The 16,447-nt window shown below is 62.1% G+C and overlaps 1 protein-coding gene across 6 annotated transcripts in view; it reads right to left on the reverse strand.

Annotated features, from left to right (window-relative positions):
- VAV2 (vav guanine nucleotide exchange factor 2) overlaps nucleotides 1-16,447 on the reverse strand; it is a 168,233-nt gene that overhangs the window by 73,475 nt on the left and 78,311 nt on the right. For all 6 annotated transcript variants that reach the window (XR_012506627.1, XR_012506626.1, XM_074362617.1 and 3 more), the window contains exon 3: nucleotides 649-707. Coding sequence is in view for 4 of the 6 variants with exons in the window: in XM_074362617.1 (XP_074218718.1) it covers nucleotides 649-707 (59 nt within the window). In the remaining 2 variants the exon portion in view is untranslated. The remainder of the gene's footprint in view (nucleotides 1-648; nucleotides 708-16,447) is intronic.

Below are 16,447 nucleotides of genomic sequence, written 5' to 3' on the forward strand. Positions count from 1 at the left end.
CCACATCCCCCAGAGACATCAGGACGGGCGGGTCCTGTGCTTGTCCCCACCCCATCTGGAACCTGGTCTCCCGGACCCCAGCTCTGCAGGTCAGAGTCCACAACGGCTGGTCCACGGCGAGGGCTGCCCGCCCCGCTCCCCCCCCCCCCCGGGGGACTGTCAGGGACAAGAGGGCAGACACCTGGGGGCCGCGGGATTCTCTGAGGCTGAACTTTGCTAGAAAATTCAAGTGGGACTGAAACAGAGAGCAGGGAGATTCCTGCCGGGGGGCCTGCAGCCCTGAGCAGGCGGCCCCCGGCCCCGCCCAACGGGACAGACAAACTCGGCCCCTTCCTTGGAGGCCAAGCCCGGCTCTGAGCGCGGAGAGTGCATTCAGGTCGCAACGATCTGTGGAAGGACTAACTGGCTGATCTTACTACCTAAATGGAAAGAGGTCCTGCAGCCTCAGTAACACGCTCGCGAGCTCTCCCTGGTGTGAATGCAAGCCTCTGCCTCCCCCCGCCCCCTCCAGCCGCCGCCAGCAGGCCACTGGACAGACAACCCATCACGCCCAGGGCTGAGACACAGGCAGCGTCTCTGCGCCAAGCCCCACTCTGACTGGGGGTGACCGGAGGGCCCGCACGCGGCAGCGCGCTCCGCAAAGCTCACCTGATGCCTTTGTTCTGGGCCAAGTTGTGAAGTGAGAGTCTGGACACCGCGGAGATGACCTGGGGGGAGACGAAAAGATGCTGCTGTAATATCGCAAGAAACCCGAAAGTCATCATAAAACCGTAACGCAGTGTATCGTAGACATTGGGAAACAGTTCACCGAACACTTTTCATCTCCGGTTAAAAAACAACCCACAGTGTAAGATGCTTCTGGCTAGACACCAGTTTTGTGTTTGTTGTGCAGAACATGTCATTGTGGCCGTGTCGTCATGGCACCCTAATATTTGCTGAGGGCTGCGGCACTCCCGGTGCAGGGCCCCGGAGGGGAGCAGGCGGGGCTCACGCCCCCTTCTGCCATCCCCCCACACCTGCCATTAAGCCCCTGCCGAGCCTTGTTCTCATCCAGTAAAGGGTCTGCCTCCCCAGGGCCACGAGCATGTCAGCAGACATCACACTGCGAAGCGTCCATCCCAGGCTGCTGCTCTGGAAGTTCCCGTATGATTAATGACCACCTCTGTTCACGGCAGGTGCGGATCCATTTCAGAGATGGGGTAACAGAGGCCTAGAGAGGCCAAGTGACTTCCCCACGTCACACAGCAGCTTGCGCACAGTGTAGATGCAAACATCTGAGTGCAGGGCTCCCTGCTCTTCCAGGCCCTCCTCTCCCTGGGTGACCATTTAATCAGAAGCTTGGCTCCCTGGGGGGGTCAGGGTATAGAAGGAAAACAGAAAACCCCACGTTCAGGCTGCATGGCGGATCCCAGCAGGCCCTCCCCGGACTGGCAGCCTTGGGGGGCTCAGGGAGGAGCAGTGGCCTTTCCCACTTCTGCAGCCCCGTGTCCAGCCTCCCCCAGTCACACAGGACCCGTCTGTCTGCCAGCCTCAGAAGCCTCAACGCAGCCACCCACAGATCTTCAAAAGGACAGGCGGCACGCAGGGAGGAGGCTCCACGGACGGCTGCTGGGACCCGGGAGGAGGCAAGGGCGGCGACGGATCCTGGAGCACCACACGCACGCGCATGCGGGACGCTGAATGAGACTCACTCCAGGAGGGACGGGGCGCCCGCCGGGCCTGACCCCACCCACCGCGGAGACAGGGGCCAGCCTGGACTTTGAGAGTCCGCTGTGCGTGCAGGAGTTCATCTTTGTGTGTGTGCGCATGCATGTCCGAGGACAGGGAACATGAACGTGGCCCACGATGACCACTTGCTAAGTTCGCCGCCACCCTCTGCTGGGCACCGAGTGTCCAGGAACTGAGCCCGACGGGCCTTGGACGCGCACCGTCCTGGCGAAGCCTCACACCCCTCCAAGGCCAGGATCATGTGCGCGTGCAGGGAACAGGCAACTGAGGCCAGGCCGCTTGCCCCAAACCCCCGCCCGGGACACAGGGCCAGGCTTCTTTCAGCCTACTCTCCTGACAGAGAGGTTTTCAAAGGGGGAGCAGAAAACCCCAAGCAGCACGGAGGGGCCCTTCCTCAGCTGGCGGGACACGGACTCAGCCACGACAACGAGGGCTGCGTGCTGTCTTCTGGGGGGCTCTGTTCCAGGGGCCGGGACTCGCGGAAGCTATGAATCCAAGGAATGACACGGTTCTCCTGTGTTTTCTCAGACGAGACTCAATCAGCTTATTGTGCAGCTGCCCAGCCAGGGCGCCCATACTTGAGTGTTCCAAGAGGCCTTTCATAAATAATGAGTAACTTGACTTCTGCCATTATTCTTGGTTTTTAAGGGCTCTAAATATTTAGGAAGGACAAAAATTAAAGCAATACTGCTTTACAGCCTTCTAGTTATTGGACAGAACGCTAGAAACGTTGGGGCTGAAGGGTTTGGCAACTGGAAAGCACACGAGCCAACCGTCTCCTGTGCCTCCTGTGGCAGACATCACCAATCAACCGCCACACTCCTCCCCAACGAGCCAGACACGGGCTTGGAAGCCTACCTGCAGAGTCCGCACAAGGCACCAGCCACTGGGCAGCACTGGCACCGGGGACGAGACCTGTTTGCCGACCTGGACTCAGTGCCAAGGCTGAGTTTCGCACTGGTGGAGCCCAGGACAGAGAGGGGCTGCTGCAGTGAGTGAGCAAGGTCAGGAGACAGGTCTACGCGCCCCTGGTCCCAGTGGACAGAGCAGCTTCTCCAGCCTCAGCCCTGACTCTCCGCTGCTTCACTCCAGGCCACAACCTGTCACTGGCGGTTCGTGAAGGGCTCCGCTCCGGGTTCCCACGCCACACAGGGGCAGCTCCTTCCACGGGGACGGCCGCCCCAGCTCTGCCAGACGCGCCTGTCCGTCACGCCACCTGGGCTGCGCGTCTCCTCCCGGCTGGTGTCTGCAGGGATGGAGACTCTGGGGCTGAGCACGGGGAACCCCACTCCGGCGACCCAAGCCCCAGGGCAGGGGCTGCTGGGAGCAGACGTGGGGCCCGAAGAGTTGTGTGGGTCAGACGAGGGGTGGTGGCCCCCATGAAACATTGGGGAGCAGTGCGGCTCCCTGCAGGGGGGTGAAGCACCTCCCCAAGGCGCCTCTGGTGGGGGGTTGCCCCACCCCCAGGACACAGAGGAGCTGGGCTTCCCGGGAGACGTCTCTCTCCAGTGATGATCAAAAACCCTTCCAGCCCCCGGCCCTGCCCACCCCGCTGACAGCGCAAATGTCAAAGGATGACATTTTCCCACTTTTTATCTCCACTTCTCGCGCATCCCTGACAATGAGTGAAAAGACACCCGCACCTGCTCCTCCTCCCCCGCCCTGCCCCCTCCTCCCTCCACACACGAGCGGCTCAGAGACCCGCCGGGGCCCAGGCTGCCTCAGCGCCGGGCAAGCAAAGGAACATGTGTGCAGGGCCGGGCAGGGGAGCACCGGGAGAAAGGTGTGCGCCTTCGGGGACCAGTCCCGCTGGGGCAGAAACGTGCACAGCCAGCTCCCTAAACCCACGGCTGTCTGCGCCGTCCCCTCAGCTCCACCCCCGCCTCAACCATGTCCTTTAATGTTGCATCTCCTTTAATACTCGGGGAAGGAGCAAGGAACAGAGGCCGGGAGGCCGGGGAGTGGGGTCTGCACCCTGGATCGCGGTCTTGGCCTGCGCTGACCCCGCGGCTCTCCACCCGGTCTGCATTCAGGAGACGCCGAGACGCCAGCGGCCAACCAGCGTCCTCACAGGCATGGGAGGGGCTCTGGCAGGCAGACCCCCAGGCCCACCGCAAAGCCTTGGACAGAGGCCGGGCGACTCGGCCTCAAGACAGGGCGCCTGGCTTCTCCTCACGCTCGACTGTCTTGTTCACGTTCAAAGCCCCTCCTTGTCCTGGGAAAGCTCTCCGAGGTGGCCACAGGTGGCCTCTTTCCACTTCATCCCTCACGTGCTGGACGCAGCCATCGGCAGCGCACCCTTTCCGGCCCCGCTGGCGTGAGCCTGCGCTGGGACACGGGTCTGTGCAGACGGATTCCGGGGGCTCCGCCCCCAGGGGCCCCAGCAGAGGCTGTGTGCGGGGGGTGGGGCTGGGGACCAGAGCAGGTCTGGGCTGCAGCCGGGGGGCCTGCTGGGCGGGGGTGGGACGAGCCCAGGCAGTCCTGGGAGGAAGTCGGCCTCCCCCAGCCCCCCGCCTGTGCCACGGGGAGCAGGCTGCCTCTCCCGTGTGCCTCTGCGGGGCTCGGTGGCAGCAGGTGCTGGAACAGCTCCCAGAAGGGGGTTTTGCACAACCAGGGCAGCAAGCAGATGCAGCCTCGCCACCCCACTTACTCGAAACACACAGGAAGCGGGAAGCGCCTGCTTCGAGCTCCAGGCTCACGTGCTTGTTAGGATTTAAGATTTAAAGATCAGGACGACAGAGACCAGAGGCGGAGGGAGGGGTGGAGGGGCAGAGAGCGAGGGAATCCTTGACTTTAAAAAGCAGCATCGTTCGGGGGTCTCCTGGGGAGGCAGGGAGGGCAGCCCAAGGCCTCTGGGCAGCTCTGCACCCGCCGCCCCTTTGCTGGAGCCTCTGCTGAAACCTGCAGGAAGCAGCTGGACAGCAGCCGTGCAGGGCTGGCCCCCGCGGGCGGAGGCAGCTCGGGGCTGCCGGCCCGGCCCACCCTCCTCTGCTCAGGTCCCTGGGCTGCGGGAGGCCCAGCCACAACCAGACAGCCACCAGCCCAGCAAGGGCTGTAACTCAGGTGAGGGCTCACCCCCTGCCTCTCCTGGGCAGAGTTTGCAAACTGCAGGAGCTGACCCACTGGTGGGGCATTAACTCAGAAAGGGTCCTAATGGCATTTTTTTTCAATCAAGTAAGACGGGATGGGAAGAAAAGGGATGCAATGGGAAGGGTTGGGAAGGGATGCGATGGGGATGGGAAGGGATGGGGTGGGATGGGACGGGACGGGACGGGACAGGACGGGACGGAATGGGGTGGGATGGGGTTGGGTGGGGTGGGATGGGATGAGATGGGATGGGGTGGGGGTGGGAAGGGATGGGGTGGGGTGGGGAGGGATGGGACAGGATGGGATGGAATGGGGTGGGATGAGATGGGATGGGGTGGGATGGGGTGGGGTTGGGTGGGGTGGGATGAGATGAGAAGGGGATGGGGTGGGGTGAGGTGGGATGGGATGGGGTCGGGTGGGAAGTGATGGGATGGGATGAGATGGGATGGGATGGGGTGGGGTGGGAAGGGACGGGGTGGGATGGGATTGGATGGAGTAGGGTGGAGTGGGACGGGAAGGGACGGGATGGGAAGGAATGAGATACAACAGGACAAATAATACCAGAGAAAAGAAGTAAATTAAATATTATTTCGTGAAACTTCTGTTTCAGTATAGAGGACACAGATGATTTTAGCTTCCCTGACCTAATCACTTAACAAGCGTTTCACGCACCCTCCTAAGTGCAGGCACTGCGTAGCCAGGACGTGACAGACACAGGGCCAGATACAGGGGCCCTTGGCCCCTCCATAAGCGCCATCTCAGAGCTCCAAGAGCCCCAGGAGGCTCCCTCCCACGAGATGGGCGAGACTGCAATTGTGGCCCCATTTTACAGACAGGGAATCCGAGGCCCACGACCCATGGACGTGCTCGAGCTCACAGTCAGCCGTGACTCTGAGAGGGGAACCTTCCGTTACCCACCCCACTGTACCTTTGGGGGGTGGTCTGTGACAAATGTCCTCCAGCCTCCACACCCCTCTCTTTCCCTACAGGGTGGGCAGAGGCCGTGGTTCCTGGGGCTCCATGCAGAGTGCCTCAGGCATCCCAGGCAATGGACACATTTCATGTCCCACGTTCAGCTTTTCCAAGCTCTTCTGGGGCAGGCATCACATTTGACCTTCAAAACCAGGCTCTGAGCTGCCTCTTCTCACTTCACAGCTCACCAAGTTTCTATGGTGGGCTTAAGTCAAAGAGTGACTTTAATTAGAACGCTCAAAGAACGTCTCGGGATATGGGTGAGTAGGTGGATGGACAGACGAACAGACAGGCAGATGGGTGGGTGAATGGTGGGTGGATGGTGGATGGACAGATGGGTGGACGAATGGATGAACGGATGGGCAGACGGACAGACAGCAGCAGCAGCAGCAAAGGTGCCGATGGGGCCTGCCTCGCGATCCCCGTTTCTTAATTACCAGAACACGAGCTACCGCTCACTGAGCCCTGACCAAGTGTTGAGAGCCGGGACCAGCACGACAGTCATTTCTGCACGTGTCGCTCCTCCCGCAGCTCTCCGCTTATGAGACGCGGACACGGGGCGAGAGAGAGCAAGGACGTGCCCAGGTCACCAGCCGTCAGGGCCGCCCCGGGAACTGGCGGTGCGTTACCCACCCTGAGCTCCTGTCCGCTGCGCCACACACCACGCGGGAGCCCGCAGCACGCAACGGACCCCGCACCCTGCCTGGATCACATCGCCCCACTTCCCCAGTTACTGAGGTCCACCCAGTGGATGGCAGCAGACGTCAAGCAGGCCACTTGCGGGCCTGGCTCATGAAACCTCCCCTCTCCTGGAGGAGGGCGGGGCTCACAAGCCCTACATTAAAGGTGGCAGAGCTGCCATCAGCCTGGACCCCAGAAGGTCTGCACGGAGCAGAGACCACACACACACGCACTCTGCCCACCGGGAACCACCTTGAACGGATCCACCATCTCCCGTGTAAGCCCTCACAGCCCAGATCTCGTCACAGCAGCTTTGCTGTCACCACAAAGCACATCGCTCTGCACTGCAGCTCGGAACAGGAACCTCAGAACAGCCAGAAGTGATCGGGGAAGAACAGAGATGGATACAAGTCGGCCTTGGAAAGCGCCCGGCTCCTGGGTGCTGGCGACAAGGCGCCCAATTGCCCGTCAGCGGGCAAGGGGGCGAGTCCGCCAGCCCCGCCTCCCCGCCCTCATCAGCAATCATTTAGCAGGAAGAGCGCAGACCAGGAAGACGTCCTTATCAGCCGGGACCAGCATCGGGAAACACACAGGCAGCTCCGCGAGCCAAACGGGAAGATTACCAAACCCATTTAAAGACGTTGCCCCGGAAACTCACCTATCTGCCGGGGAAATCTGCAGCCAACTCCGCTGCGTGTTTAGAAGCAAATCGTTGCTTTCCCCAGCTCAGCCTGCGTGGCCCTTGGTTTTTTTCTCTTCTCACCTCGGAGAATAAGGTCACAAAACCTGCGCTGTTGCCTTTGGAATGACAAGTGGCCGGCGAGGAACGATTCATTATGAATCACATGCAGCCCCAGCTCGGGTTCAAGCTCTGCCTCACGGAGAAGCCGGGAAACAAAAGTGACTGGGGGACCGGCCACCTCTCAGCCACCGCATTCTGCAAGGTGGCGCCACGGTACCTGATGGATGGGGTTTTCCCTCGAGGGAGCCGAAAGGATGCAGAGAAACCGGAGGGAGCTGGACCCCAGACCCCAAGACAGCAAAACGGCAGAATGAAAAATGCCACTCAGCAGAGCCAGGCGACCTGTGACAGCCTTGAAGGGGGCAGTACTTGGAGGGAGGGTCTGAGCTTGAAAGCGATTTAGGAGGAAAGAAAAAGGCTGAAAAAGTCTATGACCCGCTCAGAATCGGCCCAGTGCTCCTTCCTGCCCTGAAACTGGGCTTCAGTGAGATTTGAAACAATACCCCAAACACAGCTGCGCTCCCTCACTCAGTGGGACCCTCAAAGGCAGGGGGAGGAGACCACCCTGAGCCTCGGGCACCAGCAGCCTGATCTTCAAGCCCTGTACCCTGTGGTGGTGACATCTGGGGCACAGACAGATGAACAGATGAAGGCCAACACGGAGGGATCCCCGAGCCCCGCTCGCTCCTGGGCCCCTGACGGCAGCTTCGCACCCCTCTGCCCCCAGGGCAGCCAGCATCGCACACGCCCTCGGCTCTCTCTGTGCAAGGGTCCCGCTGTCTCCACAGCCACCCACCCGGGGACAGCGCGGCTCGCCTCTGCAAGTTGAGAAAAGGGAAGCTCAGAGACGTACGGGGACACGAGCGAGGTCGCACAGCTAGGGGTGGGGATGCCCGAGTCTGACTCCTTAAACCATGAAGGAGGCCCCACAAAAGCAAGGATGCTGAGTGTCTGTCTCAGCCACCCCCCCCCCCGGCCCCCACCTTACCCGAGGCGGGGTGGTCAGGACAGATGCGGGCTGGGTCCTGGCTCTGCCCCACCCCTCCGGCCTCAACTTCCTACTGGGAATGAAGGCTGAGATTCCAGTCTGGCATTCCCATAGCTCAGATCATGTCTGAGAGTCCCGTCATGGTGCACAGGGCAGATCGAAAGGGCATGGGGAGCCCCTGGAGGAGGGGGCCGGGATGTCAGAACTGTGAACCGCCCGGGGCCAGGGGCTTGGGGAGGTGGACTGGACACGGCCCAGGGCCTTGGAGACCCAGGTGACCACTACATTAAGCCCAGGACGGGAGATGGTGCGAGGGCAGGGCCAGCCCCAGTTCCACCCTGAGTTCTCAGATCCCACCTTCTCCGTGCCTCCGAGGCTGTGTTGGGTGGAGGGTTGAGATTTAATTTCCCCTCCTTCCTGACACCCCTGGGAGAGCTGGTAGAGAGGGCCTGAGCCCGCTCCTTGGCACCACCCCTTCCCACTGCCGCCAGCTAAGGTGCCAGCTGCCCCGGCCAGTGTGGGAGGGTGGCGACCCAGCCTCTGACACCTCCGGAGGAGAAGGAACCCCAGGACCCAGCCAGGGCAGGAAAGGCCGGGGGCGGCACTCCGTTCACCATGGGAACCAGGAGAGGAGAAGCTGGAAGGGAGGCTGGACCCAGGTAGCCTCGTGGACCCAGCGAGGGGCTGGGTGCAGATGGAGCACCAGAGCAGCACGCCCCTCCAGGAAGCCTCCCAGCGGGGGCTCGAGGCCCCTTCAACAGACAGAGTCCGTGGCTCATGGAGGGAGGCAGGTGCGGGCGGAAGGGAAGGCGCATGACCCTAACTGGGCTCGTCTGTACATGCCCACGCTGGGCCGGCCTCGAGACAGGCGTATTTTAAATACCTGTGATTCCCAGTAAAGCAGCAGAGAAGCCTGGACCCAGACAGGACCGGCCTCTGCCTACGAACACGCTCCAGCGGGCGAGAAGAAAGCTGCGTCCACCCTGAGCGATGCCAGGACTGGGCGGTCTCAGGAGCCCCTGACGCCGGCCGCCTACGGTCCCAGGACTGGGACAGGGCCAGGTGCGGCCTGCACTTCAGCGGCTGCCAGTCAGGAAGGCTGGCAGGATCACCCAGGGAAGCTTAAAATCCTCGGTGGAAGGAGCTTAGCGACCATCCGGCCCACATTCTTCAGTCTGCAGATGGGAGGCCTAAAGCCCACCTAAGGGGATGTAAGGGACGTGCGAAGGCCGCAGCTGACTTCCAGGCAGGCCCAGTCTGGGAGGCAGGGATGCCATGAGAGCCCCGCTGGCCGGCCTCGCTGACGACCGCGGCTGGCGGGCCTCCCCTCGCCCAGCCTTCACCAGGCTTACCCCACCTCATTCCCTCAAACCCCCCTCCCTCCGTGAGACCCTCTCGCTGCTCTTCCCTTTCACGGACGAGCGACTGAGGCGCGGGGCGGGGGGTGATGCACGGGTGGCGCGTGCTGGGCAGAGGGGGACCAGTTCACCCCTCGGGCTGCGGGCTCCCAGACCCTCTCCCGGCCCTGCTCCAGAAAGGCCGCTCACCCCCACCCCGGTCTGAGGCCAGCAGACAGCAGAGCAGCAGATCACACTCCCCGCCTCCAGGCCTAAGAGCAGGCTTGCTCAGTGAGGCCCTGCGGCTCCCGGGGGCCAGGAAGCCCATCCAACCACAGCAGTGACTTTGGGGAGCCAGCTGGGTGGGCCGCGCCCAGGCCACTCACTGTCTGTGAATGCAGCTCACTCATTCACCCCCCGACACGCCCGCCCTCCTCCCTGCGCTCACAGCGGGGACGGGGCTGCTGCCGCTGCAGCCGGAGGGGAGCGAGGCTGGGCCCCCCCACCCCGCCTGGCAGGCAAGAGGCGGGATGCAGGTGTGTCCACACCTCACGCCCAGCTGCAGACCAGCAGGACGTGACTCCTGTGGACCCGACGCGAGGCCGTGATCCGAGACGCAGGTCTGCCGCCCAGCGGCGTGAGCCACTGCACCACAGGTACAAGGACCCCAGGGCAGCACCAGACGCCCCGCCCAGGCCTGCGAGGCCGACACGCCTCACAGAGCCGCACGGGGCAGGGCAGGAAGGGGCCCGGGCCCACGCGGAGACCTCGCCCTCTCCAGGAGGCCCCCGCTGCACTCTTCCCTTCCCTCTTTCTGGTGGTGGAGACGGCGAACCAGGAGTCCAGACAAGAGGCGTTTACACAGCCTGCCCCCACCCCAGACACACCTGGCTCTGCTGTTACATCAATTCCTGCGTCGCCTGGGTGGTCTGACCCCACCACAGTCCTATGGGGTCAGGAACAACTTCCCCATTTTCCAGGTGAGGAAACTGAGACCCCGACAGGGGACCTCACTTACCAGGGACCAACGGTAAGAGGCAGCTCCAGGCTGTCTGACCCCAAGCCCTTCCTAAGAGGTGTCTTCTGCCTTTTCACTGAGGAGTGACATGCCTCCCCGTCAGACTTCTAAGAAGTTGCAGAGAAACAGGGAGTGGATTCTGTTCCCCATCACCCACCCCGCATCCTCGAACTGCAGCTGGGGACACCGGGTGCCAGGACAGTGGCAGTCCTCCAGCACACAGTCCAGAGGATGCCAAGCCACACTCCCCAGAGGCTGGGACACACCCACTCCCCCAGGCAACCTGGCAATGCCGCTGAGTCTCAGCTCAGGAGCGGAGCTCAGAGCATCACACCAAGCAGCAGCCTCCTTGATTGAGCCGACACTCAAGCGAGCCTGAGCCCTGACCCCGAGCCTGAGCCCTAACCCCGAGCCTGAGCCTGAGTCCTGACGCTAAGCCTGAGCCCTGACCCCGAGCCTGAGCCTGAGTCCTGACGCTAAGCCTGAGCCCTGACCCCGAGCCTGAGCCCTGACCCTGAGCCCTGACTCCGAGCCTGAGTCCTGACCCCGAGACTGAGCCTGAGTCCTGACCACGAGCCTGAGCCTGAGTCCTGACGCTAAGCCTGAGCCCTGACCACAAACCTGAGCCCTGACCCCGAGCCTGAGCCCTGACCCCGAGACTGAGCCTGAGTCCTGACCACGAGCCTGAGCCTGAGTCCTGACGCTAAGCCTGAGCCCTGACCACGAGCCTGAGCCCTGACCCCGAGCCTGAGCCTGAGTCCTGACGCTAAGCCTGAGCCCTGACCCCGAGCCTGAGCCCTGACCCCGAGCCTGAGCCTGAGTCCTGACGCTAAGCCTGAGCCCTGACCCCGAGCCTGAGCCCTGACCCTGAGCCCTGACCCCGAGCCTGAGCCCTGATCCTGAGCCCTGACCCCGAGCCTGAGCCCTGACCCTGAGCCCTGACCCCGAGCCTGAGCCCTGACCCCGAGCCTGAGTCCTGACCCCGAGCCTGAGCCCTGACCCCGAGCCTGAGCCTGAGTCCTGACGCTAAGCCTGAGCCCTGACCCCGAGCCTGAGCCCTGACCCCGAGCCTGAGCCCTGACCCTAAGCCTGAGCCCTGACCACGAGCCTGAGCCCTGACCCCGAGCCTGAGCCCTGACCCTGAGCCCTGACCACAAGCCTGAGCCCTGACCCGGAGCCTGAGCCCTGACCCCAAGCCTGAGCCCTGACCCCGAGCCTGAGCCCTGACAATGAGCCCGGCACTGGGCTACAAAGTTACTCCACTGCCTCACTGAATCCTGAACCACCCAATGAGGTGACTGTTGCAGTGCCCTTGTTAGAGGAAGAGACAGGGTCAGAATGGTCACCTACACGCAGCGGTAGAGAAGGCTGAGAACCGGGATGGTCTGATTGGTGCCTCAGCCTCTGGTCTGAGCCTCACCCGGAAATCCCCCAGCCCCTCTCCACCGGCCTCAGCATTTCTGGCTCATGGGCTCCAGGCTTAGAGCCTCCTCCATTTGTCAAACTCCTGGCTTGCTAATGGGGGCGAGGTGACAGCAGTCATTACCTGGAGAGGGCCGATGGATTTCAGAGCTGCCTCACTGCCCTCCCTGATTAATGGCCATTTTAACGGGAAGGGGAACAAAAATTGTGTCTCTTTACCGCGGCAATAATTTTTCAATATACACACTTATCTCTGAAGCGATGACTGAGGAACTCAGTTATTAACCGCAAGCACAACCCCGCGCACTGAGCGGCGTGAATCTCTCCTCTGCTGGATCAGCCCTCGCCTGCTCCTCGCGCCTGCCTGACGCCAGCGCCGGGGAGGGCCTGAGGAGCCCCGCGGTATTTTCTCCACTCTCTCCCTGGAGTTTCTGATGATGAAGGAGGGTGTGGCTCTCCGGCCCTCGCTCCTGGTGCAGGGAGGAGCCCAGCCTGTGCTGTGTTCACAGGCTCCCAGCTCTGCTGACATCTCTGCTGACAAACCGCGGAAGGGGAACAAGGATATCAGGGACAACCGCCAGCACTGTAGCAGTCTCGAATCTGCATGAGGATGGCCTGGAGCAGCTCCACAAATTACAGGACCAAGCGGCAAATCCAAGCATTTTAATGGCTGGGTGGGTGTTTCTGGAAAGGTCTGACAGCAGCTGAGCATTAAGAAAGGTCGTTCCGAGTCTGAGAGATGGGGGTCCCCACCCACCCCCAGCCAAGGAGCTGGTGCTCAGTGCAGCTGAGTCCCTGACTCCTCACCAGAGAAATGGAGGTGATACAGACCCACACGGCTGAGAAGGTGTACCCGCTCTGCGGAGTCACCATCGCAGTCACAGTCATCATCTCTGCCCCTCCGGGGGGGCAGCCTCCACTTCCCCCACCTCCAAGTCTCCTGTGGGTGTCACCGGACAGCGGTGGACTCCTTCACTGTGGACTGAACATCTGTGCCAGTTCATACACTGAAGCCCTAACCCCCGATGTGACTGCCTTTGGAGGTGATGAAGTCATGAAGGTGGAGCCTCGTGAAAAGGATTAATGCCCTTAGAAGAACAGACCTGGGTGAGGGAGGAGCGCAGTGGTAGAACATGTGCTTGGCATACACGAGGTCCTGGGTTCAATCCCCAGTGCCTCTGTTAAGGGAAAAAATTAAAATTATAAATTAGAAAGAACAGACTGGAGAGAGGTGGTCTCTCTCTGTGCCCAACACATGAAGACACAGCAAGAAAGCAGCCCTCTGCCAAGCAGGGAGAGAGCCCCCAGCAGACGCTGACCGTGTGGGGACTCTGACCTCAGGCTTCCAGCAGCCAGAGATATGAGACAAACATGTCCTGTTTCAGCCGGTCTACAGCATGTGTGTCACAGCGCCCTGAGCTGACAGGACCACCCTGAAGAGGCAGGCCTGCAGACCCTGCCCCGCCAGCCAGGGAGAGTCCCCCAGGAACACACACCTCGGGGAGGGGGCACCCCCAGCAGCAGCCGCACCACACTGCCCGCAGCGGGGGTCCTCGTTCTTGCCGGGGCGGGGGGGGGGGGGTCCAAAGGCAGGGGCGGGAGGAGCTGAGGGCAGTGGCGGATCCCTGGGTGTGGGGCACCCGCCCTCCCTGCTCAGACATCACGGGAATTCAGCCTCTGACCCCTGCAGGAGGGAGCAGGGGTGCAGGACTCTGCCACCTATCCCTGGGTGCCTGTGGTTCGGCTGTGGAAGCGGGGCAGAGCGCCAGGTTTGGTGTCACTAACCCAGCTCTGTATCCAGCTAGGAACTGTCCCCGCCATCTCGGCAATGCCCTAAGCCCTGGTGGTCCCAGCGGTCCCGGCGGTCCCAGGCCCTCATCTGTAACGTGGGGCTGACAATCAGCTGGGGACTCGCCCTTCCTCACCTCAGCAGTGTTCAAGGAGTAGCTGGGACATGCCAAGCACTGTGCTAGGGACGAGAGACCAGAGGTGGCTGCTCAACATGACAGGGACAAGACTGGGGGTGGGGAGAGGAAGGCATCAGGGAAGGCTTCCTGGAGGAGGTGCCACTCAACCTAAGTAAGACCCGAGGGATGAACAGGAGTCCACTGGGTGTCAGAGTGCCAGCGTACACGCAGCAGGCTCCCCATAAATGAAGGCAACCTTCCTACAGGGCAGCCTCGGGGTCGGGCCCACGGCCCTGCCTCACCGGGCACCACAGAGAGCGGCTCACGCGGCCCACGAAGAACCTCTCTCCTTCCCGAAGCAGTGTCAGCCCACGAGTCCCTGCTGCCCGGCATCTGCAAGCCCCCTTTGTGCCAAGGAAGCCCCTGGCAGAAAGACAGTCTGAAGATATCCCCCTGCGCACTGTGATTAGGAAAGAGACGGAAAACAGCCACGGACAAAGCTCCGGATCGCTTTCCAAAAAGCAGTTCCATCTCAATTCCTGCTTAAGCCTGGCCCATCACAGTGGATTTTCTTCCTACCTCAGGGTAGGGTCCAGCGATGCGTTTTGGGGGAGGGGAAGGCAGAGCCTCTGCCTGGGGAGGGCAGCCAAAGGAGGAGCCACCCGCACCCCTGGCCGGACGAGGGCCATGGCCGGGAAGAGCACAAGGCACGCTGTCTCCGGGAGGAATCTAGTCTGTAAAACAGTGAAAAGGGGGCTGCCCACTGTCCCAGCCCAGAGGAGCCCGAGGGCAGCAGACGGTTACTTGTCATGTGGGGCCTTGATGGGGTCCCGGGACAGAGGACATTGGGGAAAACGAGGGAAATGTGAAGCCAGCGCGTCCACGCTGGCTGATCAATTACCGCCGTGCCCCGCACTAGCGTCGATGCTGGCACTGAAGGGCGGCTGGGTGCAGGGGACGGAAACTCTGCAGCATCTTCTCAGTTCCTCTGTAAACCCAACACTGTCCTAAAAACAGCATCTATTTAAGGGGGGCTGCCCTGTGGTTGTGCAGGGGTGGGCAGCCCGCCCAGTGCCCGCCTCTGTCATCCCTCCAGGTCGCTGACCTTAGAACTGACAGGAGGCAGATGAGAACTCGGGGCCTGGATCCCTACAGGTCCCCCACGCAGGTGTCAGTGCTCAGACGCTCCGGTGACCAGAGCCGCAGCTCCACCCACAGAGGGGCTGTGGCAGGTGCTGAGGGGTCACGCCTCCCCCATGTCACCAAGTGGCCCCGTGTGGCCGAGCCGGGCCCTGAACCCAGGCTGGCAGGCTTTTCCCGCCAACAGCGCAGCTGTAAGAATTACGTTGCCAGCAAAGCACCGCCAGGACACCAGGCTCCAGACACAGAGGGACGCAGACGTCCAGAGGCCCAAACCCTTGTCTGCTGGTGGCCGGGCACAGCTGACCCTGACAAGGCCCTTCCTCTCATGCTCTGGGTTGTTCTCTATCCACGAGGCCCCTCCCCAGGAGAAGGATGGAGGGAAGGGACCCACCAGCTCCGGAACCCCGAGAACACAGCCCCCGTCGGGGGCCCCGCTGACCGTCTGGTGACGGGGACTTGGTCAGAACAGGCTCCACGGGTTCGAGTCCCGTCAGGAGCCTTCTAAGGCTCTCCAGCGTCTCCTTAAACGGTCTTCCCTGGAGCACCAGCAGGGACAGCAGGTGGACGCGGGGACGGAGGGGCCTTGACTCCTTGACCAGACTCCCCGGAACCCCCACCCCAGGCCCACAGCCCACAGCAGGGACTGCGGGGAAGGGGGGACCCAGAGAAAGAACCCACAGCTCGGGGAGCCCCCAGCAGCCCCCAGGGTTTCCAGGTCCTCCCTAGCACACCTACCGCCAAAATGTATAATTCAACATTCCATATTTTCATCCCAGACTGGAATTAATTATTTAACGTCCTATCAAAAGCAGTTCTGTCCTCTGCACGGATCCTGATGTGGCACTTCCTCCCCAGCCCCGGCTGGCAGCACAGCACAGCCAGGGAGGCCGGTCAGGCCTCCAGCCGGCATTTGCTGAGCACCTACTATGTGCCTGGCCGACTCTGCACGCTGGCACAGAGCCAGACCGGAGTCGCCACGTCATGTCTGGTGCTTGGCGGGTGCCCAGGGAGCAGCATCTGGGGTTACCAGGGAGGGCACCAAGATTTCAACCTATCCTGAACTAACTCTGATCACTGGGGATGTGTCACAGAAGAGAGAGCGCAAGGAGGATACAGGAGTAGACAGTGGTGGCGGTGCGGGACCCTCTGGGTAAGACGGAGGGGAAGGCCTCTCCAAGGACATTCACGTACTTAACATGCCACCAAAAGGACCTCGGTCCTCCCCTGCGGGCCCTGTGCCTGGCTGTCCAGCCCTCTCCTTCCCTCTCTGGCTCAGCTGGGCCACGCCCTCCTCTAGGCACAACCCAGGGCGATCTGCCCTCCTTTCCTTTGCCGCAGTCCCCACTGCCCCCTGCTGTATGCACCTCCCGCCCATTCACTTGCATCCTTGCTCGGCCTCTCTAGGTATGAAATGTCGGAGGT

The sequence above is a fragment of the Camelus bactrianus genome, chromosome 4, assembly GCF_048773025.1.
Source record: "Camelus bactrianus isolate YW-2024 breed Bactrian camel chromosome 4, ASM4877302v1, whole genome shotgun sequence".
NCBI classification, from domain to species: Eukaryota; Metazoa; Chordata; class Mammalia; order Artiodactyla; family Camelidae; genus Camelus; species Camelus bactrianus.